The 18,458-nt window shown below is 40.6% G+C and overlaps 1 protein-coding gene across 4 annotated transcripts in view; it reads right to left on the reverse strand.

The window, feature by feature from the left end:
* RARB (retinoic acid receptor beta) overlaps window positions 1-18,458 on the reverse strand; it is a 713,488-nt gene that overhangs the window by 70,908 nt on the left and 624,122 nt on the right. For all 4 annotated transcript variants that reach the window (XM_074268511.1, XM_074268510.1, XM_074268513.1 and 1 more), the window contains one exon: window positions 3,581-3,722. In XM_074268511.1, coding sequence (XP_074124612.1) covers window positions 3,581-3,722 — 142 coding nt within the window. The remainder of the gene's footprint in view (window positions 1-3,580; window positions 3,723-18,458) is intronic.

Here is an 18,458-nt window from a genome sequence, read left to right on the forward strand (position 1 = left end):
GATGTGTCTGTGCAGAAGACTTTTTGCTCCCTGTCTCTAGCCCCGATCTTTCTCCTGAGCACCACACCCAGGTCTCCCAGGTCATTTCCTATTAGAGATCAACGTGTCCAAAACTGTCTCCTCCACGTTTCCATCTGCTTTTCTTCTGCACTTCCCTATTTCTGTCACCAGCACCATCCTACTCCCAGTCACACATGTTCGTAACCTTGGAATTAAATATGGCGCCCATTGCCCGTCTCCCTGTGGAGTCCATGGAGGCTAACCAAGGCGGACAGGGGACTCTGCCCACAAAGGGAATTGGGCAGAGCCCGTTCACTCAGGCCTGGCTCGTGTGACCCACGGGGCCCTTGCCACATTTGTCGTTTCATTGTTACATAATTCACATGTTATTTAGGACTGAATTCTTAAAACATAAACTGTGAATGCTGTCTCCTGGTCCCTCAGCCTTGGAACCCTTGGGATCCTTCCGAGAATTCTCCCTCTCTCCCCAGTTCTCACATTCTCTCCCCACCAAGAACAATTGTTCACCCAGGAGGCAGTAGATGGGAGGTTGTGATACCCAAGAACCGCCAGCTCATTTCTGGACACTGAGAGGGGTATTAGACCACTATAGGGGAGCTCTGCGTTCTCACCCTCCACCTTCCACTATGAAGCTGTATATCTGGGGGCAGGCTTTCTCCTGATTCGGGGCCTGCGTTTCTTTATCTATAAAAAGACGGAGCTGGACTGACAGATCTCTGAGCACCATTTCAGTCCAAACATTCTGCAATGCAACAAGTCTCAGATCCTACCTCATTCAATATGGAGCTGGACTGGAAGATGGAGGCCTGGTACCAAATTATGGTGCGGACACAACCAGAATATTTGTCGTTCTTGTGCATAACAGTCTTATCTGCTACTCCATCCCTCCGTACTGGCGACCACCTGTGCCCAGAAGGCATTCCCTCCTCAACTGTGTGACCTTGGAAACCCTGATTTAAATTCTCTGAACCTCAGTTTCCTTATCAGTAAAAATGTCTCAAGAAAGCGTAAGTCTAGAATCTGACATTTACCATATGTAGGATTTTGGGAAAGTCACTTAGTCCCTTTCTGCCTCAGTTTCTATAACAAAGTGGATGACCTAACTCTAAATCTATAGTCCTTTGACCCAATAAACATCTGCTATAAATCTTATTTCTACTGTTCATTTTTATATTTTCCTAGTCGTCCCTTTTTGTCTCTCTGCTTCTCTCTCATTTGATGATTTTCTAAATTATAACACTCCTATGGCTCTCTCTCCTTCCCCTTCACATCCATTCAGGAAAACAGGTTTGTTTAGGCCAGTGCCATTTTCTCACTATTGTCTGTATTTTTTCAGTCCAACCAAGGCGATAAGCTCAATGAAGACAGGGAACAACCGTGCTGGGTGTGGGGAAATATTGCTAATTGCTGCCAACAAACCGACCATTTTCAGAGGAGGAGGAGGATATGGTTTGGAGGAAAAGAAGCAGGATGTGGGCCCCCAGCCCACACAAAATAAATATAAGATTCCACTTCAGTTCCCATCTGGATTGCTCATTAAAAACTCGTAGCCTGTGACCGAAATACATATGCAAATACTCAGGAAGTAACAAGAAGGCTGTCTACACAGGCAGAGTGAATGATGGCTTGGGTTAATTATCCTGTAAGTTTGGTTAGGTGTTGAGGAACAATCCAATTAATCCACAGTAAAACCTTTCTGCGTCCCTGGAGCATGTTTCGAGGTGAAATAATAAATATTTGACAAATACTTTTTAAGTGGCTCTGATAAGCTAAAGGCATTGGGTTAAATCTCTCAACCTCCCACCAGGCTTGGGTGCCCCCTGGTGATTGTACAGGCAGCAGGTGCCCTAGGATGCCATCTTCCCTGAGTTTTCCTGCCCATGCAGAAACCCTTGAGTTCCCTGCCACAGAGAAGGGTGTCTGAACTGGGAGTGTCCAGCTACAAGGGGAAAGGAATTCAATCTGGAACTGCCAGAGCTGGCAGAGCCTTTCGGAACCCAGGATCCACATCTGGGGTGGATCACTTGAATAGGGAGGACTTAGGGAAGGAGCAGATTGAACCAGGCTTCCGATAATTTCAACCGAGATGGACTTACAAGAGTTAGCCCTGACTGAATTGTGGCTGAGAGATCTCTGTCCTTCAGCAGAGATCTCTCCCTGGAGAGCTTCACAGGAAAACCCCTTTTCTCCTAATGATTCACTCCATGATTTAGAGGGCAATTCTCAGCAAAAGACCAACCTATGGCCTTCTTCCTTTAGGACCAACAATGTTCAACTGCGGATCCCCTTCTTTTTCTGTAGATCCTCAGCTGACGGCTCCCTTCCATCCTTAATCTGAAGGCGGTCACATTTCTTTGGACCTCCAGAAGATACTTCCTATTCCTCAAGAGCAACACCCCAAATCTTTGTATTAATGTCCCTATCACCAGGCCCAGGTAAGTCTGACTTAAGAAATCTCTAAGCCCCAACCATATCAATGGAGGCAGGACAGAGACATGTAGTATAGGTCAATGGCCCACTAATCCCTTCAAGATTTAGAACAGCTGCCAGCAGGGAGAGAAGTGTCCTTAGATAGGCCCCAGTGAGAGCAAAGTGACCAGAGTCCCTCAGACTGCTGCACCGGCTGTAACTTTAGATTCTGCTTTTCCCTTCCTAGGTTCCAGATGGAACAGCAACGTCCATCAGATACACATTCTAACAGATCCAGAACTTTGGGATGAAACTGTGGCTTAGAAACAACACTCACTCAGATCGGTAATTTTTCTCCTGACTAGGGAATTTCAACCTGGGATTAAATAAAATGTACAGATAATTGTATAAATATGTATACATATATATACATATATATATATATATATATATATATATATATATATATATATATATATATATATATATATGTATGTATATATTGGACTGCTTGCCATCTAGGGCAGAACGTGGGGGAAGAAGGAAACATTAGAACACAAGGTTTTGCAAGAGTTAATGTTGTACTATTATCCAGGCATATATTTTGAAAAATAAAATAATAAAAAATAAAACGTGCAGGTTATGTTATATACATCAATATTTCTGGTTTTGCTATGCCTTTATTAAAACTAATTAAATTGTATATTGAAAATTATAGCTTTAAGTGAAGGTGATAAATGAAAGACCAGGAGGGCAGGTCAAAGAAGCCATGGCGGCAGTAGGATGGGGGCCGAGCCAATAATTGCACTTATGGACTAGATAATAGCTTGAGTGACATCCATTTGCTCATGGCCTTAACTTCCGACAATCAGAAGGGGATAAAGGACTCTGACACAGCGGGACTAGATTCTGCCTTTTTTCCTTCCCAACTCCCTCTTACATCAAAATAACCCTTCTCCTCAGAGCATTTCCCACAATGGCTGTGCCTGAATGTCACTCTGTTGGCACCTAACTCTAGGGGGCACCTCATTACTGCCACGTTGGAATATTTCATGCTGGCACCTCTGAGAGCGTCCGCCGGGATGCTCGGCAGAGCGCAGCCAGAAACAAGCGAACCGAAGGGGAAAACGATCTTGGAGACTTGACTTACATTCTTTGGACATCCCCACTTCAAAGCACTTCTGGAGGCGGCAGTACTGGCAACGGTTCCTGGTGACTTTGTTAATCACACAATTCTTATCTCGGTGGCAAGTATAAATCATGTTCTTCTGAATACTTCTGCGGAAAAAGCCCTGTAAGCACAAGCAGACAGAGAGAAGGGATTAAGCCAGTGGGGAGGTGTCCCGGCAGTGAACCTGACAGACCCCATCTCCTTAGGTAAGGGCCTGAGAGCTGTGCAGATGGAGGTTTGATTGCGCTAAAGAGAACCTCACCAAGCTGAAAGAAAGTCACTTGACAAGGATGCTCTAGGTCTGGTTCCCTTAAACCAGCATCTGTCCTTGTCTGCCAGGTCATTTTCACAAGCATGCTCTACCTAAAACAAGGTAAATGGAAGAAAATTACCCAAATGGAAACAATGGGGAAGGAGCAGGGATGAGCTGTGACTGTCTATTATTTTCTGAAAGAATTTATTGAGAGGTCTAGTGCATCACTAATGGATGGAGGGATGGTCTGGAATCAGGAAGGCCTGGATTCAAATCTTGCCTCTGAACACATCCTGCCCGTGGGTTAACTTCTTAACATTTCAGGGAATTTTCTAAGGCTGTGAATTATAGATGAGCGGCCCTTCAGCACGGGTGGAGAAAGCTTCATGAGTTTTGGAAGATTGGAGTTCCAATTCTGAAGTCAAGAGGATTGATTTATAAAGGCCATCTCTGATGCTTTGACTCGTGTCATCGTGGACAGGCTATTTAACCTCCATTTCCTTATCTGTAAAATGAAGCTGGTTAAAGAAGATGGCCTCTGAGGTCCATGGAAACCCTAGACTCCCATGCTTTGATCAGAGTTCCTTGGGATAGCGCTTCCTGCTGAGGATTGGTGACTCCCATGCTCCAGGTATGTGTCACGGTACCCACAACAGCATCGTCTCCCCTCCCACCTGCTCATAAGGAGAAGACCGTGTCCAGCATGTTTTAAAAATGCATTTACCTTGGAGACCTGTGGCTACAATGAACCACATTTGAAAAGAACTCATGAACACGTGCTCTATCAAATGTATTTCAGTGAAGAGGAGGGAGGAGAATGCAGAAATTCAGATCAGAAGGATCTGTTCTAGAGGTCAAGATGTATCTTGAACTAACAACAGACTTTCTGAGGTCTCTTTGGCTTAGATTCCCCCTCAGCATCTTTGGGCAGATAGTGTCTAACTTTCAGGCAGGCAGTCAACAAATATTTACTAAGTCCTGCCTAACTTTCAGGCAGGCAGTCAACAAATATTTACTAAGTCCTGCCTAACTTTCAGGCAGGCAGTCAACAAATATTTACTAAGTCCTCCCAGGTGCCAGGCTGGAGATATCCAGGAAAAAAAAATTCCCTCCTTTTCATATATATATATATATATATATATATATATATATATATATATATATATATATAAAAGGCAAATATATAAGATATATTCCTGCCAGTGCCTTCCCTCTCTGCATTATCTCCAATTAACTTATATATGTCTTGTTCCTGAGTTACCCTCCCCATCTGAGTGGGAGCTCCTTGAGGGCAGGCACAGATCCACAATCTATGGTCTTATGAGGAAGCACAACTTCTGGGACTTTCTTATCTTAACTAATTGATTTTTTTACCTACAGGAAGGCAAGCACTTGCTGAAGAATTACAAGTATGTTCAGCACCTTCTAAATGTCTGCACCCTGGGGCAAACCCCTACTTGTCTTGCCCTAGTTCTGGCTCTGGGTACTCCCACTGGTATAGAAGAACTTCAGCAGAGAGTAATCAGCCAGGCAAAGGAGCTTTGGATCAAGGACGCAAAGAGATTGCATACATTTTCAGAGCTTTCCAAAATAGCTTTCTGGCGTGATTTCAGTTTTAGCAAATGATTTCTGGCTTGTCACAATTCTTGCTGACTTAATCTCTACTGGGGTGTATTTTATACCGAGCTGTGTAAACATCAATGACTCCAAACCAACAGGGCTAGGTTTACATGGCTCAAACAGGAAGAAATACCTCTTGTCTTTCTAAGCTATTGTATCAGAAATCTGTTTCCTGGTGGCCCTGGTTAAAGGGGGGCTTGAGGAGTCTTGCAGACTCATGCTATCTGTGAAGTGGTGACTGGAGTAAGAGTTTGAGAAGGAGTGGTCAGAACAGGGCAATAGAGATGAGTGTTCATCAGGTCCCAGGGATAGCGGGGGCAGAAGTCGGACAGAGAGGGTCACCTTAGAAAGGACTGAGGGTAGGGATTAATCAATTCAGAGACTTAGGAAAAGAGGCTTGGTACACCATGCAGAATTGGAAGCCCCCAGAAGATGGGAATGGCTTTGTTTTTGCCACATCTCCAGCACCAAGCACAGGGCCTGGTATTACCAGAAGCTTAATAAATAGCCGTTGGATTGAATTATGCCTGGAGGAAAATTGAATGCTCATGTTGGAGTGTGGAGGCCGCAGAGAAAGGGAAGCTTTTATAGCCTAGCTAGAGAAGAAAAACAAAAATTTGTGGAAAAACAGTCAAGTATTTGTCTGCTGGGATCGCTAAAATGAGTCGCCCCCAAAACAAACAGCACAAAACAGAAGGGCTAGCATTAGTGACCCCCATTTTCAGATGAATGACTAAGGTCAGAGAAGGAAAGTCACCTAGGGAGCCAGCTGCAAAGCGTGAGACGAACCAAGGTTCCCAAGGTCCGAGTCTTGTGTTCTTTCCACTGCACTCACTCTGGCCCATGTGCGAAGCTGAGTCACAAAAGTGCCATCAATGACTGTGGCTGGTGGGGATGGCGCCTTAAAGCCACAAATGAGATGGTTTCTCCTCATGGAGGAGGGCCAAAATTGACCGACATGGTAGGCAAGTACCAAAGGTTGGCCTACTGCAGAGGGGGGAGAATTGGCTCCAGTCTGGAAGAAAGCCCCAGGGACCAACAGCATCTACTCCCAAGTCTGCTTTGTGCTTATAAGGAGGTGAGAATGGGATGGGTGATGTGCCCAGGTATAGGATTTCACTTGGAATTGTTATTAAAGGGCTGAGATGATTACTGTATTGCTGTTGGGCTTTGTCTTGGGGGACAATTTTCAAATATTATATATTTGCATATTATATCATTTTATTGCAATATAGCATGTAACATATTTGCATATTACTTAAGCTCTGAAGGCAAGAAGCCGAGAGGTAGCACGAGGCGGTTGGGAAACAGCGGACGAGCCAAGAAGACCCGAACTCAAATCCCACTCGGCCATGAGACTTTGGGGAAGTCAATGAAGCACAAAACTTCACCTGGACCTTTCTGGAACTTCAGGTTACAGCAAATCACTGAACCGTATCAACAGGAATTCCCTTTATTGAAATCTCAAGTCTGGACCCAGTCAAAGTAGGAGCTAGGAAAATTGTTAACCGAGGCAGCTGGCAGCAAAGCGGATGCAGTGATCTGAATCTGAATCCTGCTTCAGACATGTAATAGCTGGGTTACCCTGCAGAAGCCACTCTTCAGTGGTAATCTGTAAAATGATGGCCAATAAGGGCCCTTCAATTCTAAATCAATTCTAAATCAAAATTCTAACATTTTGTTAACCAACTACTTGTGCTTAGGTATATACTGTTGGTGCAGAGACAAAAACAAGCCAGCCTCAAGGAGTTGAGATTTGACTGTGTAGTATGATGCTTACAGGAGAGATGTACATCATCCCTTCCGAATTCTGACTTTTTCTGCTGTGATTTTGATATAATATAGGTTGTCATAAGAAATTAAATGGGAATTTTGGGGAGTTTTGTAGAAGCTGAAGATGATGTGCAAAGGCCAATAGATGACACAGAAAAAAATTAGGAACTTAGAAATACATAAAATATATGTATGGCATTGTATAATATCAACATTTCTTTTAATACTGCAATATTTCAGACTTCTCTGGTATGGGAGGAGGGCCAAAATTTTCCAGATTGTGGAGATGCCATGTCCCTATCCCCCTACAATGTGGAAGGGATAACTGTGGAATATAAATTAGAGAGCAAAGGATCCAGAAGACAATGTGTTTTACAAATGGTGAGGAAGAAGGAAGCTCTGACAGAAGAGGGGTTTGGGAAATCTGCCTGGAAGAGCTGGGACCTTAGCTTAGCACTGAAGGAAGATTAGGATTCTCAGATGTCCTTGTGGGAAAAAGGAGTTTGTGAAAGGTCTGGACACCCTGAGCAAATATTAGGATTGCTTTTGGTTTGGTATAAAGGAGATAATCAGAAAGTTCAAAGGTATCTATAAATCACAGAATATTGGCGATCTGGACAAAAGGACCTTGAAATAAGCATCCAATCTTCCCCATCCTGCCCGCCCTAAAGCCATTCCAGGAAGATTGCTCCCTCCAAGTAGTCCTAAAAGTCCCCAAGTTCCCTTGGAAACTTGAAGGAAGTAAATAAAAGATCTTCTTAGAGATGATGTCCACCAATCCAATTGGAGCAGCAGCTTCCCCTCTCCACTCTAAAATATCCCTTAATGATGGGGAGCTCCCTACCATCCATGACAAATCTACGTTATTCTCCCTATACAACATATGGAGGACAGATCTTCCTAATATCTACTCTAAATAAAACTTAACTTTTTTTTAATAATAGCTTTTTATTTTCAAAATACATGCAAAGATTTTTTTTCTTATTTTCCCCCTTTTTGATCTGACTTTTTTGGCAACATGATAACTGTGGAAATATGTACAGAAGAATTGCACATGTTTCACATATATTGGATTACTTGCCATCTAGGGGAGGAGGGGGAAAAGGAAGGAGAAAAAAATTTGGAACACAAGGTTTTGCAAGGGTGAATGTTGAAAACTATCTTTGCATGTACTTTTTTTTTGTTTTGCTTTTTTTAGTAAAGCTTTTTGTTTTCAAAACATATCCATACTTTTCTTTTTTAATTTTTAAATTTTTTTTTCATAATTTTCGACATTCACCCTTGCTAAATCTTACGTAATACATTTTTATCCCTCTCTTCCCCTCCCCTAGATGGCAAATAATCTAATATATGATAAACATGTGCAATTCTTCTATACCTATTTCTACATTTATCATGCTGCACAAGAAAAAAATCAGATCAAAAATGGAAAAAAAAACAAAAACAACCAAAAAAACATGAAAAAAAACTAAGTTGCGATTCACACTCAATTCCCACAGTCCTCTTTCTGGATGTAGATGGCTCTCTCCATCACAAGTTCATTGAAATTGGCCTGAATCATCTCACTGTTGAAAAGAGCCTCTTACATCAGAATTAATCATCACATAATCTCATGTAATTTAAATTTTTTTTAAAAAATCTTCATTTTAATAAAAAGTTCTTAGCTCATTTTAGAATTGTAAACTTAAAGGTGGAATGGTTCTCAGAGACTATTCTTTCAGCCCATTTTACAAATGGAGAAACTGAGGCCTAAAGAAGTCACAGACTCCTGCACCTAAATGTAGAAGGGACTTCAGAAATCATTAAGTGAGTTGTCTAAAATCAATTAGAAATAATTAGCAGAGTCAGGATATGAGGCCTGATGGTCCCTGGAGGTCAAATGTGCCTGCACTAGGAAATCACTATTAAAAGGGCAGCTAGGTGGCGCTGCAGTGCTTAGGATGTTAGGCCTAGAGACAGAAACTCATCTCCCCAAGTTCAAATCCAGACTTGATCAACTTCCTAGCCATGTGACTCTGGAAAAGTCACTTCACCCTATTTTGCTTCAGTTTCCTCATCTGTCAAATGAGCTAGAGAAGGAAATGGCCAACCACTCCAGGATCTCTGCCAGGAAAACCCCAAATGGGGTCACAAAGAGCTGGACGTGACAGGAAAATGCCTGAACACCACAATAATCACTACAAATCAAAGCTTCATTTCTTGCTATATTGGTTTCTGTAAACCAGAAGTCTAAACATGCAAAAAGCATGTGGCCCACAATACTCTTGAGCTGTGAACCAAAGCAGATGGAAATGTAACTGAGATATTTAATAAAATAAATAAATATACAATGCAGCACAGATAATGTTAACATGTAGTTTTTTAAATCAGTGAGATGCCCAAGATCCTTATATGTGGTCACCACTTCCATTTGAATTTGAAACCTCTTTCAAACTTAAGAAAGTTGTGGAGAAAACATTAATAATGAATGTAGATAAAAAAAAAAAACAGGAATGTAAATTAAACTTACAAGTGTGTGGTAGGTACATGTTTTCTCTCTCAGAGAGCTGGTTGTTAAATATATGCCAGCAGAACCTGCAGACTCAGAAGGAGTACAAATCCTGCTGACCTCAGAACGCTCTATTCCTCCTAGGTGTGACCTCACTCCCCATCCAGGCCACAGTATTTAGACACAATGAACTACAACCTGAGGCCAAGTCAGACTTGCCAGATTCCAGATTCTGAGCCAGAAACCCAAGACCGAGGCCTAGGGGAGGTGAGTATGGAATAATCCCATTACAACCACTTTGGGAAATAGGCTGTGGACCAGGAAACACGTTGCCTTAAACAAACAAAAACCACCCTCCCCATGAGTGCATGGCTCTGCGTGACAACATCAGAAAGTTATAAATAGGGAGATTTGGGGGGAGCTAAAAAAAAAAAAGCAAAGACAAGACCTTTTCACCCTGCTGAAATACAATGGGGAGCTGGAGGGAGAAAGTGGAAAAACAGCCACAATTCTGATGACAAGAAGGGAGTTTCCTCAGGCTAGGGAGGGTGGGCACTGGTCTAGAGCAGAGAACACACAGTTCAGAGCAGACCAGGGACACGTGGAGAGGAAAATAAACAGTCAGAGGGATGGGGAATGGGGCTATGGACACACGCACACATACACAAACATACACACACTCACACGCACATTTATAACACTCACACGCACACACTGACATACACTCAGTGCACAAGAGCCTGCACTTACACATACAGCCTACCAGGTGGCCCTAAGTTGCAAGCACAGGCTTTTTGGCAAGAACACATGCAATGCGTGACCCTAGAAAAGAGATTTCCATTTTCTAAGTCTCAGTTTCGTCATCTGCAAAATGGGCAGAGTGAGTAGGATTACAGCAGATGATTCCTTCCAGCTCTAACCCTATATCCCTCAACTAGCTAGATCTGAAGTCTTGCTAAATCTTCCATAGTTCACTCTCCCTTCCTCACTCCCACTTCTTGGATTTGTCAGGTTTCTCCAAGGCTCATTCAAGTACCATCTCCATCTTCCCTCTGTCATTTATGCCCCCCCATCTCCAAGTATTAGTGCTTTTCTGTGCTTTAGAAATTCAGATCTGAGGATCATTGTCATCATATCTGACTCTCCATGGCCCCTTTTGAAGATTTTCTTGGCAGAAATACTGGAGAGGTTTTCCATTTCCTTCTCCAGCTCATTTTACAGATGAGAAAACTGAGGCAAACAAGGTAAAGTGACTTGGGCAGGGTTAAACAGCTAATAATTGTCTGAGACAGAATTTGAACTAGAGGAAATGAGTCTTCCTGACTCCAAACCTGACATCTTTATGCATTATAGCACCCCCTAGCTGCCCCAGGTAAAATATACCTTTCCAATAGCTAAGACTTTCTGGCTAGATGGTGCTCAATGAGAGAACACAACTGTGGGGACTTATGGGCAGTCTGAGAGCATTTCCTCATCAGTCAGGGTTATCCTTAGAGGAGTAACAAGATACCCTCTAGATTCTTAAGGGGGTGTCAGGGAAGTGCTCCATTGACATATGTTGTTCCCCTAGTGGATGCTCATGTGAGGGAGAAGACTATATTCAATTGTGTCTTTGACTCTTCATGGCCTACCACAGTTTCTGAGATATAACAGGCCTTTTAAAATTCTTTCTGAATTGAATTAAATTAACAACAACAAAAATTCACTAGATAACAATTATAAAATAAGAGATCTTTCTGAATTTTAAGATCAATTGATTAATAATCAATCAATGGATCCCACAGTAAATTAGTTTTTAACAGGATGGCCTCTGTAGCCAGGCACTAAGAATGCTGGATTGAGAGTTCAGTGAGATCTGGATTCAAATTCTACTCTCAATTCTGGCCAAGCTATGTGAGCCTGGCAATGGATGGCTTAAAATGATTGCTCTGCATTGGGGACAGCTGCCCAGAAATGGGTTTTCTAGAATCCCAAGGAATGCAGGGATTAACAAATTTGTAAAAGCGAAGGCCCAAGGGTTAACCATCTTTCAGGAAGAGTACAATTACAGCATTTCCCCTGGATTTCCTCAGCTGAACTCCAGGCCTTGAGACCTAGAGGCCGAGGCTTTCAATCTTTTAAATCCACATTTAATTAAAAGCCCTCAGGGACACAAAATGAAAAGGTGGCACGCTTTAACTGTGAACTTGAACTCCCAGTATCTCACTGAGAGGTCAAAGGTCCCAGCTCTCTAAGGGCACTGGGCCAACACAACTAGCAAGTCTTTGGAATAGACTTTTTTATATTAAAAAATAACACCAAAAACCCCCACCACAAACAAAAAAACAAAAAAAGAAATGTTACTAGGTTACACAAATCAGAAACGATGTTAGAGAAACACACTTTGATTTTAAAGGAAAATCTTGGGGATGGGAGTGGGGAATGCCTTTTCCTTTGCTTTTCAAATGGGTTATTGTTTAAGAGAAAGAAAGCAGAAGAGCAGCTGTCCTGAAGTGACCAACCCAGACCAGTCCACTTTGGGTTGCTCTCCATCTGTTAAGAATGCCAATAAATTAGAAACTGCTCTCTGGGTCACAGGTTTTCATTCAGAAGTTTCAGGAAAATATAAAGGACCATAAGAATCAAAAAGAAACAGAAACATATGACTACAGCAAAATTAAAATATATGGATACATCTCACACTTTTAGAGGTCTTTTTTCTATCTTTTTCTTCTCTTTTCTTTCTTTCTTTTTCCTTTTCTCTTTCCTATTTTCCTTTTTCCTTTCCTTTTCTTTTTTTCTTTTTTTTCTTCTTTTCTTCTTTTTATTCCTTTCCTTTCCCTTTCCTCTTTTTCTTTTTTGTTTTCCCTTTCTTTTCTTTCCTTCTTTTCTCTTACTCTTTTCCTCCTTTCCTTTCATTTCCTTTCCTTTATTTTTTTCATTCATTTTCTTTTTCTTTCCTTTAATTTCTTTTCTTCCCCCTTCTTTCCTTTCCAATTTTCTCTTCCTTCTTCCTTTTTTCTTTTCCTCTTTCTTTTTTCCTTATTTCCTTTTTCATTCCTTTCATTTCCCTTTCTTTCCTTTCTTTTTCTCTTCATTTTTTCCTCTTTCTTTCTTTTTCCTTTTTTCTTTCTTTTCTTTTTCTTTCTCATTTTCTTTCTTCCTTTTCCTTTCTTCCTCATGTTCTTTCTTCCTTTTCCTTTCTTTTCTTTTTATTTCTTTCTCATTTTCTTTCTTCCTTTTCCTTTCTTTTCCTTTCTCTCATTTTCTTCTTCCTTTTCCTTCCTTTTCCTTTTTTTCTCTCATTTTCTTTCTTCCTTTTCCTTTCTTTTCTTTTTCTTTCTCTCATTTTCTTTCTTCCTTTTCCTTTCTTTTCTTTTTCTTTCTCATTTTCTTTCTTCCTTTTCCTTTTCTTTCTTTCTTATTTCTTCTTTTTCTTCCTTTTCCTTTCCCTTCCCTTTCTTTCCTTTCTTTTTCTCTTGTTCATTCCTTTTTTCTTTACTTTCCTCTTTTTCTTCTTTCCTTTCTTTTTAATTCCTTTTTTCCCTTTCTTTTCCCTTCTTTTTCTCTTCCTTTCTTTTCTCTTTTTTCTTTTCCTTTTTATTCTTTATTTTCCTTTCCTCTTTCTTTTTCTCTCTTCCTCTCTTTCCTCCATTCTTCCTTTTTTTGTTGTTGAAAAACTCAAAAAATTCATATGTATCAAATTTTACTTTCTCATTGACTTGCATTATAAAATTGAATCTGTAATACTTCACTTACTAATTTCATTCATTCATTCATCCATCCATGTATCAAGCCTTGATTAAGCACCTACAATAGGACAGGCACAATGATATACTGAGAAATAAGCAACCAAAAGAAAATTCTCTTCTCAAGTATCTTCTACTCAATTGTTATGTACTAATATGACTAATAGTCAGTCTACTCAATTGCATTCTCTTTCTTACTGGACATAAAATTGGTGAAAGCCTGCTTAGCCTTGAGAAGTCCCTCTAAACGATCACTGAATACATCTGTTTTTCAAATTATTTGGGTCACTTACTTTGTGCCCTTCTACGGTGAAACTTATAGCTACCCATTTATTATCAGAGATTCTCTAAATATAACAGGGCAGGGAGCCAGTGAGTTCTGACTTATTTTCGTTCTTATTATACTGAAAAAAAAATGAACTGAAAATAGCACCCCAGCTGCTCTACAGGCCGACCGAACACATCTGCACCCCGATTGCTAAAGTTTATTTGTACCAGCCTCCCCAAGTGTGAGCAGGGGGAGAGGTGGCCCATATAGAAGTGAATGTTCTAAAAATGCAGGAAGCCTGAGCTAGAGAAAACGCCCACGACAACTTAAAAAGATTTGATTCTCATGGGTTGATAGGCAACATTTGGAATCGGTAAAACCTAGGACTGAGTTTTTGTCATAACATATTCACAGAGGATGGGAAAGTGCTATGGCAACCCTCCTACCCCATCCTTCACGGGCCTTTCAGAGCAGATACAAATAAATGGGATGCACTTGGGTTGTTTTTCCAACACAGAAAAGACTGAAATCGGGAAGAGGGTGGGCAGAGGGGATGTTAAATAAACAGCTCTCCTATAATGGAGTGATTTTTTTTCAGAAATGTTCATTTAATTTTCAAGGATATTCCCCCCCCCCCCTTCTAGATGGGATTTTCCTACTTTGGTAGTGGATAGAGGGCCAATCTTTGAGGCAGGAATTGAAGTTTTTCTTCTGAAATATCCTATTTTGGATAGCCCTGGGAAAAACATTTTAAGATTTCTTTGCCCTAGGCAACTAAGACTATAGCATTTCTCTACCTAGATCTCACATCACCATGAACTGGCAGCTAGAAGGGAGCTTAAAAGTCCAGTCTTGACTCTCTGATTTACAGAAGAGGAAACTGAGCCCAGGAGATTTTAATCATGGCTAGTGAATAATAAAGGCAGGCCCTGACCTAGATCTTGGCAACTTTTTACAAGATCCACTCCAAGGGACTCACTGGCTTAGAAGGAGGGCCCAAAGAGAAACAGAAACCCAGGAAAACAGGAAGGATGGAGGATGGAGGCTGAGCAAGAGCCAGCATCAAAGGCCTGGAGATCATTCTGAGAGGAGTCGAGATTAATTGAACGGAGCCTTCTGCTTGTCCTCAATCAGGGAAAGCTCTGACAGGCCAAAGAGCTTGCTGGCATTTTGCTGAGAATATATGACTTCGTGTCCAGGCCCTGACATGTTTTCCCTAGTATGGAAGCATCTTGGCCCCTGAATGAAGAGGAGGCTGTTCCTCCTATTACAGGCCTGATGCCGTGGGCAGGGTCTAGCTCTGACCCACAGGCTAACCTGCCTCAGATGAACATGTCTGGAATTCAGGCTACCCTAGAAAGCAATGGAATAATGAAGAATGTCTTAAGTGCTTTACAGAAATAATAATAAGCATTAAAAATAATTAAATAATTAAAGCATTAAAATAGTACTTTACAGCTTACAAATATGCTTATTTTATTCTCACAATAACTCTGGGAGGAAGGAGCAATTATCCCCACTTTACAGATGAGGAAACTGAGACAAACAGAGGCTAACTCATCACATGGATCACACTGATAGAATTAGAGTCTGCATTTGAATCCAAGTCTTCTGAACTCCAAGTCCAATGCTCTGATCATCTAGCAGCTGGAAATTGTCTCATTTAATTCCCCCAAACAACCCACAAAGGTTGATGACATCATTATCACTATTTTATAGAAGAAGGAAATTAAAAGAGGAAATGTCTTGTCTACGGTCTGAGGCAAGATTTGCAGGCACACCTTCCTGAATCCAACTCACTGTTCTATCCATTATGTTCTCTACATCCTGAAGGAATTGTTGGAAGCCAGGGACATTGTTCCCCATAAATATTCCAAGAATTGGAGACCTGGGTGGAAGAAAAAGCACCCACATGCCCTGATTCAATCCAACAAATCAATCAAATCATTTATTAAGCATCTACTATGTTGGGCACATTATGCGTACAAGGACAAAAAAGAAGGCAGTCTTTGCCAGAAAAAGTGTCCATTCTATCTAAGACTTCCCCAGAACACAGGGAAGTCAATGCGACCAACTCTTAGTAGGTCTGCATATTCTGTCCTGGCACCTGTGCTTCCTAGATATTGGGAAACAAATAATAAAAAGAATGTGGTTCCTGCCTTCAAGGAGTTTACACAGTCTGAAATCTGAAGTTTACAGTCTGAAGAAGTCACAGAGAGATAAAAGATGCAGAAATGAGGAGCACTGGAAGGTTTTTTGTTTTGTTTTTTTTTTTTTTTTTGCAAGGGGAATGTAGCCTCTTTCCTCATTTTCCCGAGTTTATCACAACAATTTATGACCATATTTCATTTTCCTAGCCAGTCCTTAATTCAGTGCCTAGCACATAGTAGGTGCTTGATAAATATCTAGTGAATTGAATGTAATTCAATTATTCAACTGTAAGCTTCTTAGCTTAGAGAATATAGGATTTAAATTTGGGAGAAAGCCTTTTATCCTGGTACAGGAAGCTGAGAGATCTTGAAGTGACCTCAGAAACTACCCTTCTCTCCCAGTGGTCAAGGGATGTTGTCCAAGGTCAAGCCCAAGTGATCAGGACTCAAACCCAGGCCCCCGAGTCCAAATCTCATCATTTTTCTCCCTGATAATAAGTATGTTGCTTTAAAAATCTGCACTTCCCCAGCCCGGCCCTTGGAATCTGGAAAACCTTGTGTGTTGGACTGACTGACTGGAAAGTGAACCAGGAGAGCTTTTGAAGGGCTCTTCTCCTCTTCCAAATCAGGTCCAAATATGGTTTTGAGATTATTCAGTCTCATATTTCTCATTTTTTATGGGAGATCAGAGCAGATGGATGTTCCTGCAGCAGCAAGACTGAAACCTCAAAGGCTCATGAAAAGAGCTGGAAAAACCCCAGCAGCCCTCTAAGTTACCCCCTCACTTTATAGGTGAGTAAACTGAGACCCAGATGCCAAAGGCAAAGCAGAGCAGGAAGCTCTGAGTGCGAATGGTGCCTTGGGCTTCTGGGATTGATTTACCTCAGTTTCCTCAGGTGTAAAACTAGGAAGTTAGGCTGGAGAGCCTCTCAGGTCCTTTCTTGCTCTAAACTAAACTATTGATTTGAGGCTATAACACTGGGATACATTCTGAACACAACTAAGTGTAATTTTTGGACTTAATATATTGTGTTACCTCTGTGATTTTTCCAAATGTGTCTCACATTTGATAACCCAAGATATTTACTTCCTTTGGAGAAAGAAAATATCCTACTGAAAAAGGCGACCTGCTTGATATGGTAACTTATTCTTTGGCCTAATGTTCTTAAAGGCCGAGTTTTATTTTCCTTGCTGAAATGCTTTTTTTTAAAAAAAAAAATTCTTCATTTAGCTTTCCAAAAGGACGGGCCTATGAAAAAATTAATGCTTTGAAAAAAAATATGCTTGTTTGTTTTGTTTTCTAGGAAATGTATTTTCTTTCCCCACTAGCTAATTTCAATTGTCCCTGATGGAGAAATATCTTTTATTTCCTAAAATATGCTTACTAATTGGCAATAATAGGTATAATAAAAGATGAACCGGAATTGTGATTTCATCGGTGAACAGGACTTTCAGAAAGGAAATTCCTATCACTGTATATGGGTAATCAACATAACACATCCTGAGAGAGCTGTGTAAAGGCATTAAGTATATATATGACACATCCAAGGTCACATAGTCAAGATGTATATAAGGAGTCAGGTCTTCCTCTATTCACTAAGCGATGTTACTTCTCAAATTATATTAAAAATCAAGAAAAATCACATTTAATGACAAAGACTTTTCAGCAAAATTTGACATACTAAAATGACAAAAAACACAGGAACAAAGTAATCCTTCTTTAATAATACCCAATGTATGTATTTAAAACCAGGAGCTAACATTATCTGTAATGGAAAAGTATTAGATTTTTTTTTTTTTTTGCTAAATAGGCTTAAGGTAGTCTATTTATATTATTATTTGATATATTGCTAGAAATGCTCGAAAACTGAAAAGAAATTGTGGGAATAAGAATAAGTAAATAGAAGAGGAAATTATCTCTAATTACATAAAGTATGATGATTGCCTTCAAGAATAATGAAAAAAAAAAAACCATAACAGATAGCTAATTACTTCTGTAAATTAGTAGAATAAAAAATGAACTCCCAGAAATCATCATCCTTTCAGTATTTAACTAACAAATCCCAGGAGGAAGAAATAGAGAAATTCCCCATATCCCACACTCAAAGGGCTGAAGCAACAGATGCTCAATCCACCATTGGGACAGTCTTCCGATATCCATGCCTTCCTTTAATACGAACTGGAAGGGAGAATGTTTAGCCTAAAAAAAAATCTCAGGATTCCTCAGTTGTTCCATTTTATTTCCTTCAGGAAAACAAAGGAAATCACTCATGGGGGTGGCTGTTTTTATTTTGAATGCATCTTAAAGTGCATTAAGTTTTTTAGCAATTGCCTGTTTCCTAAATTCTGGTAACCATTTTCCTAGATCAAACAAGCCGGAGAATTTCCACGAACACGGCTTGCCCGCTTTCCCTAGAACACACACGCTTCCAAGACAGACCGAGAAAATGGATATCCTTAGCCATAGTTTCCCCAATGAGTAATCAGACTGAATGCACATGCAGGTGTGGAGTGAGGGGTGGGGTGGGTGTGGAATTATAAAAATAGAACAAACTGAGCCTACTAGATTCAAAACAT

This window comes from Sminthopsis crassicaudata, chromosome 5, assembly GCF_048593235.1.
Source record: "Sminthopsis crassicaudata isolate SCR6 chromosome 5, ASM4859323v1, whole genome shotgun sequence".
Classification (NCBI taxonomy): Eukaryota; Metazoa; Chordata; class Mammalia; order Dasyuromorphia; family Dasyuridae; genus Sminthopsis; species Sminthopsis crassicaudata.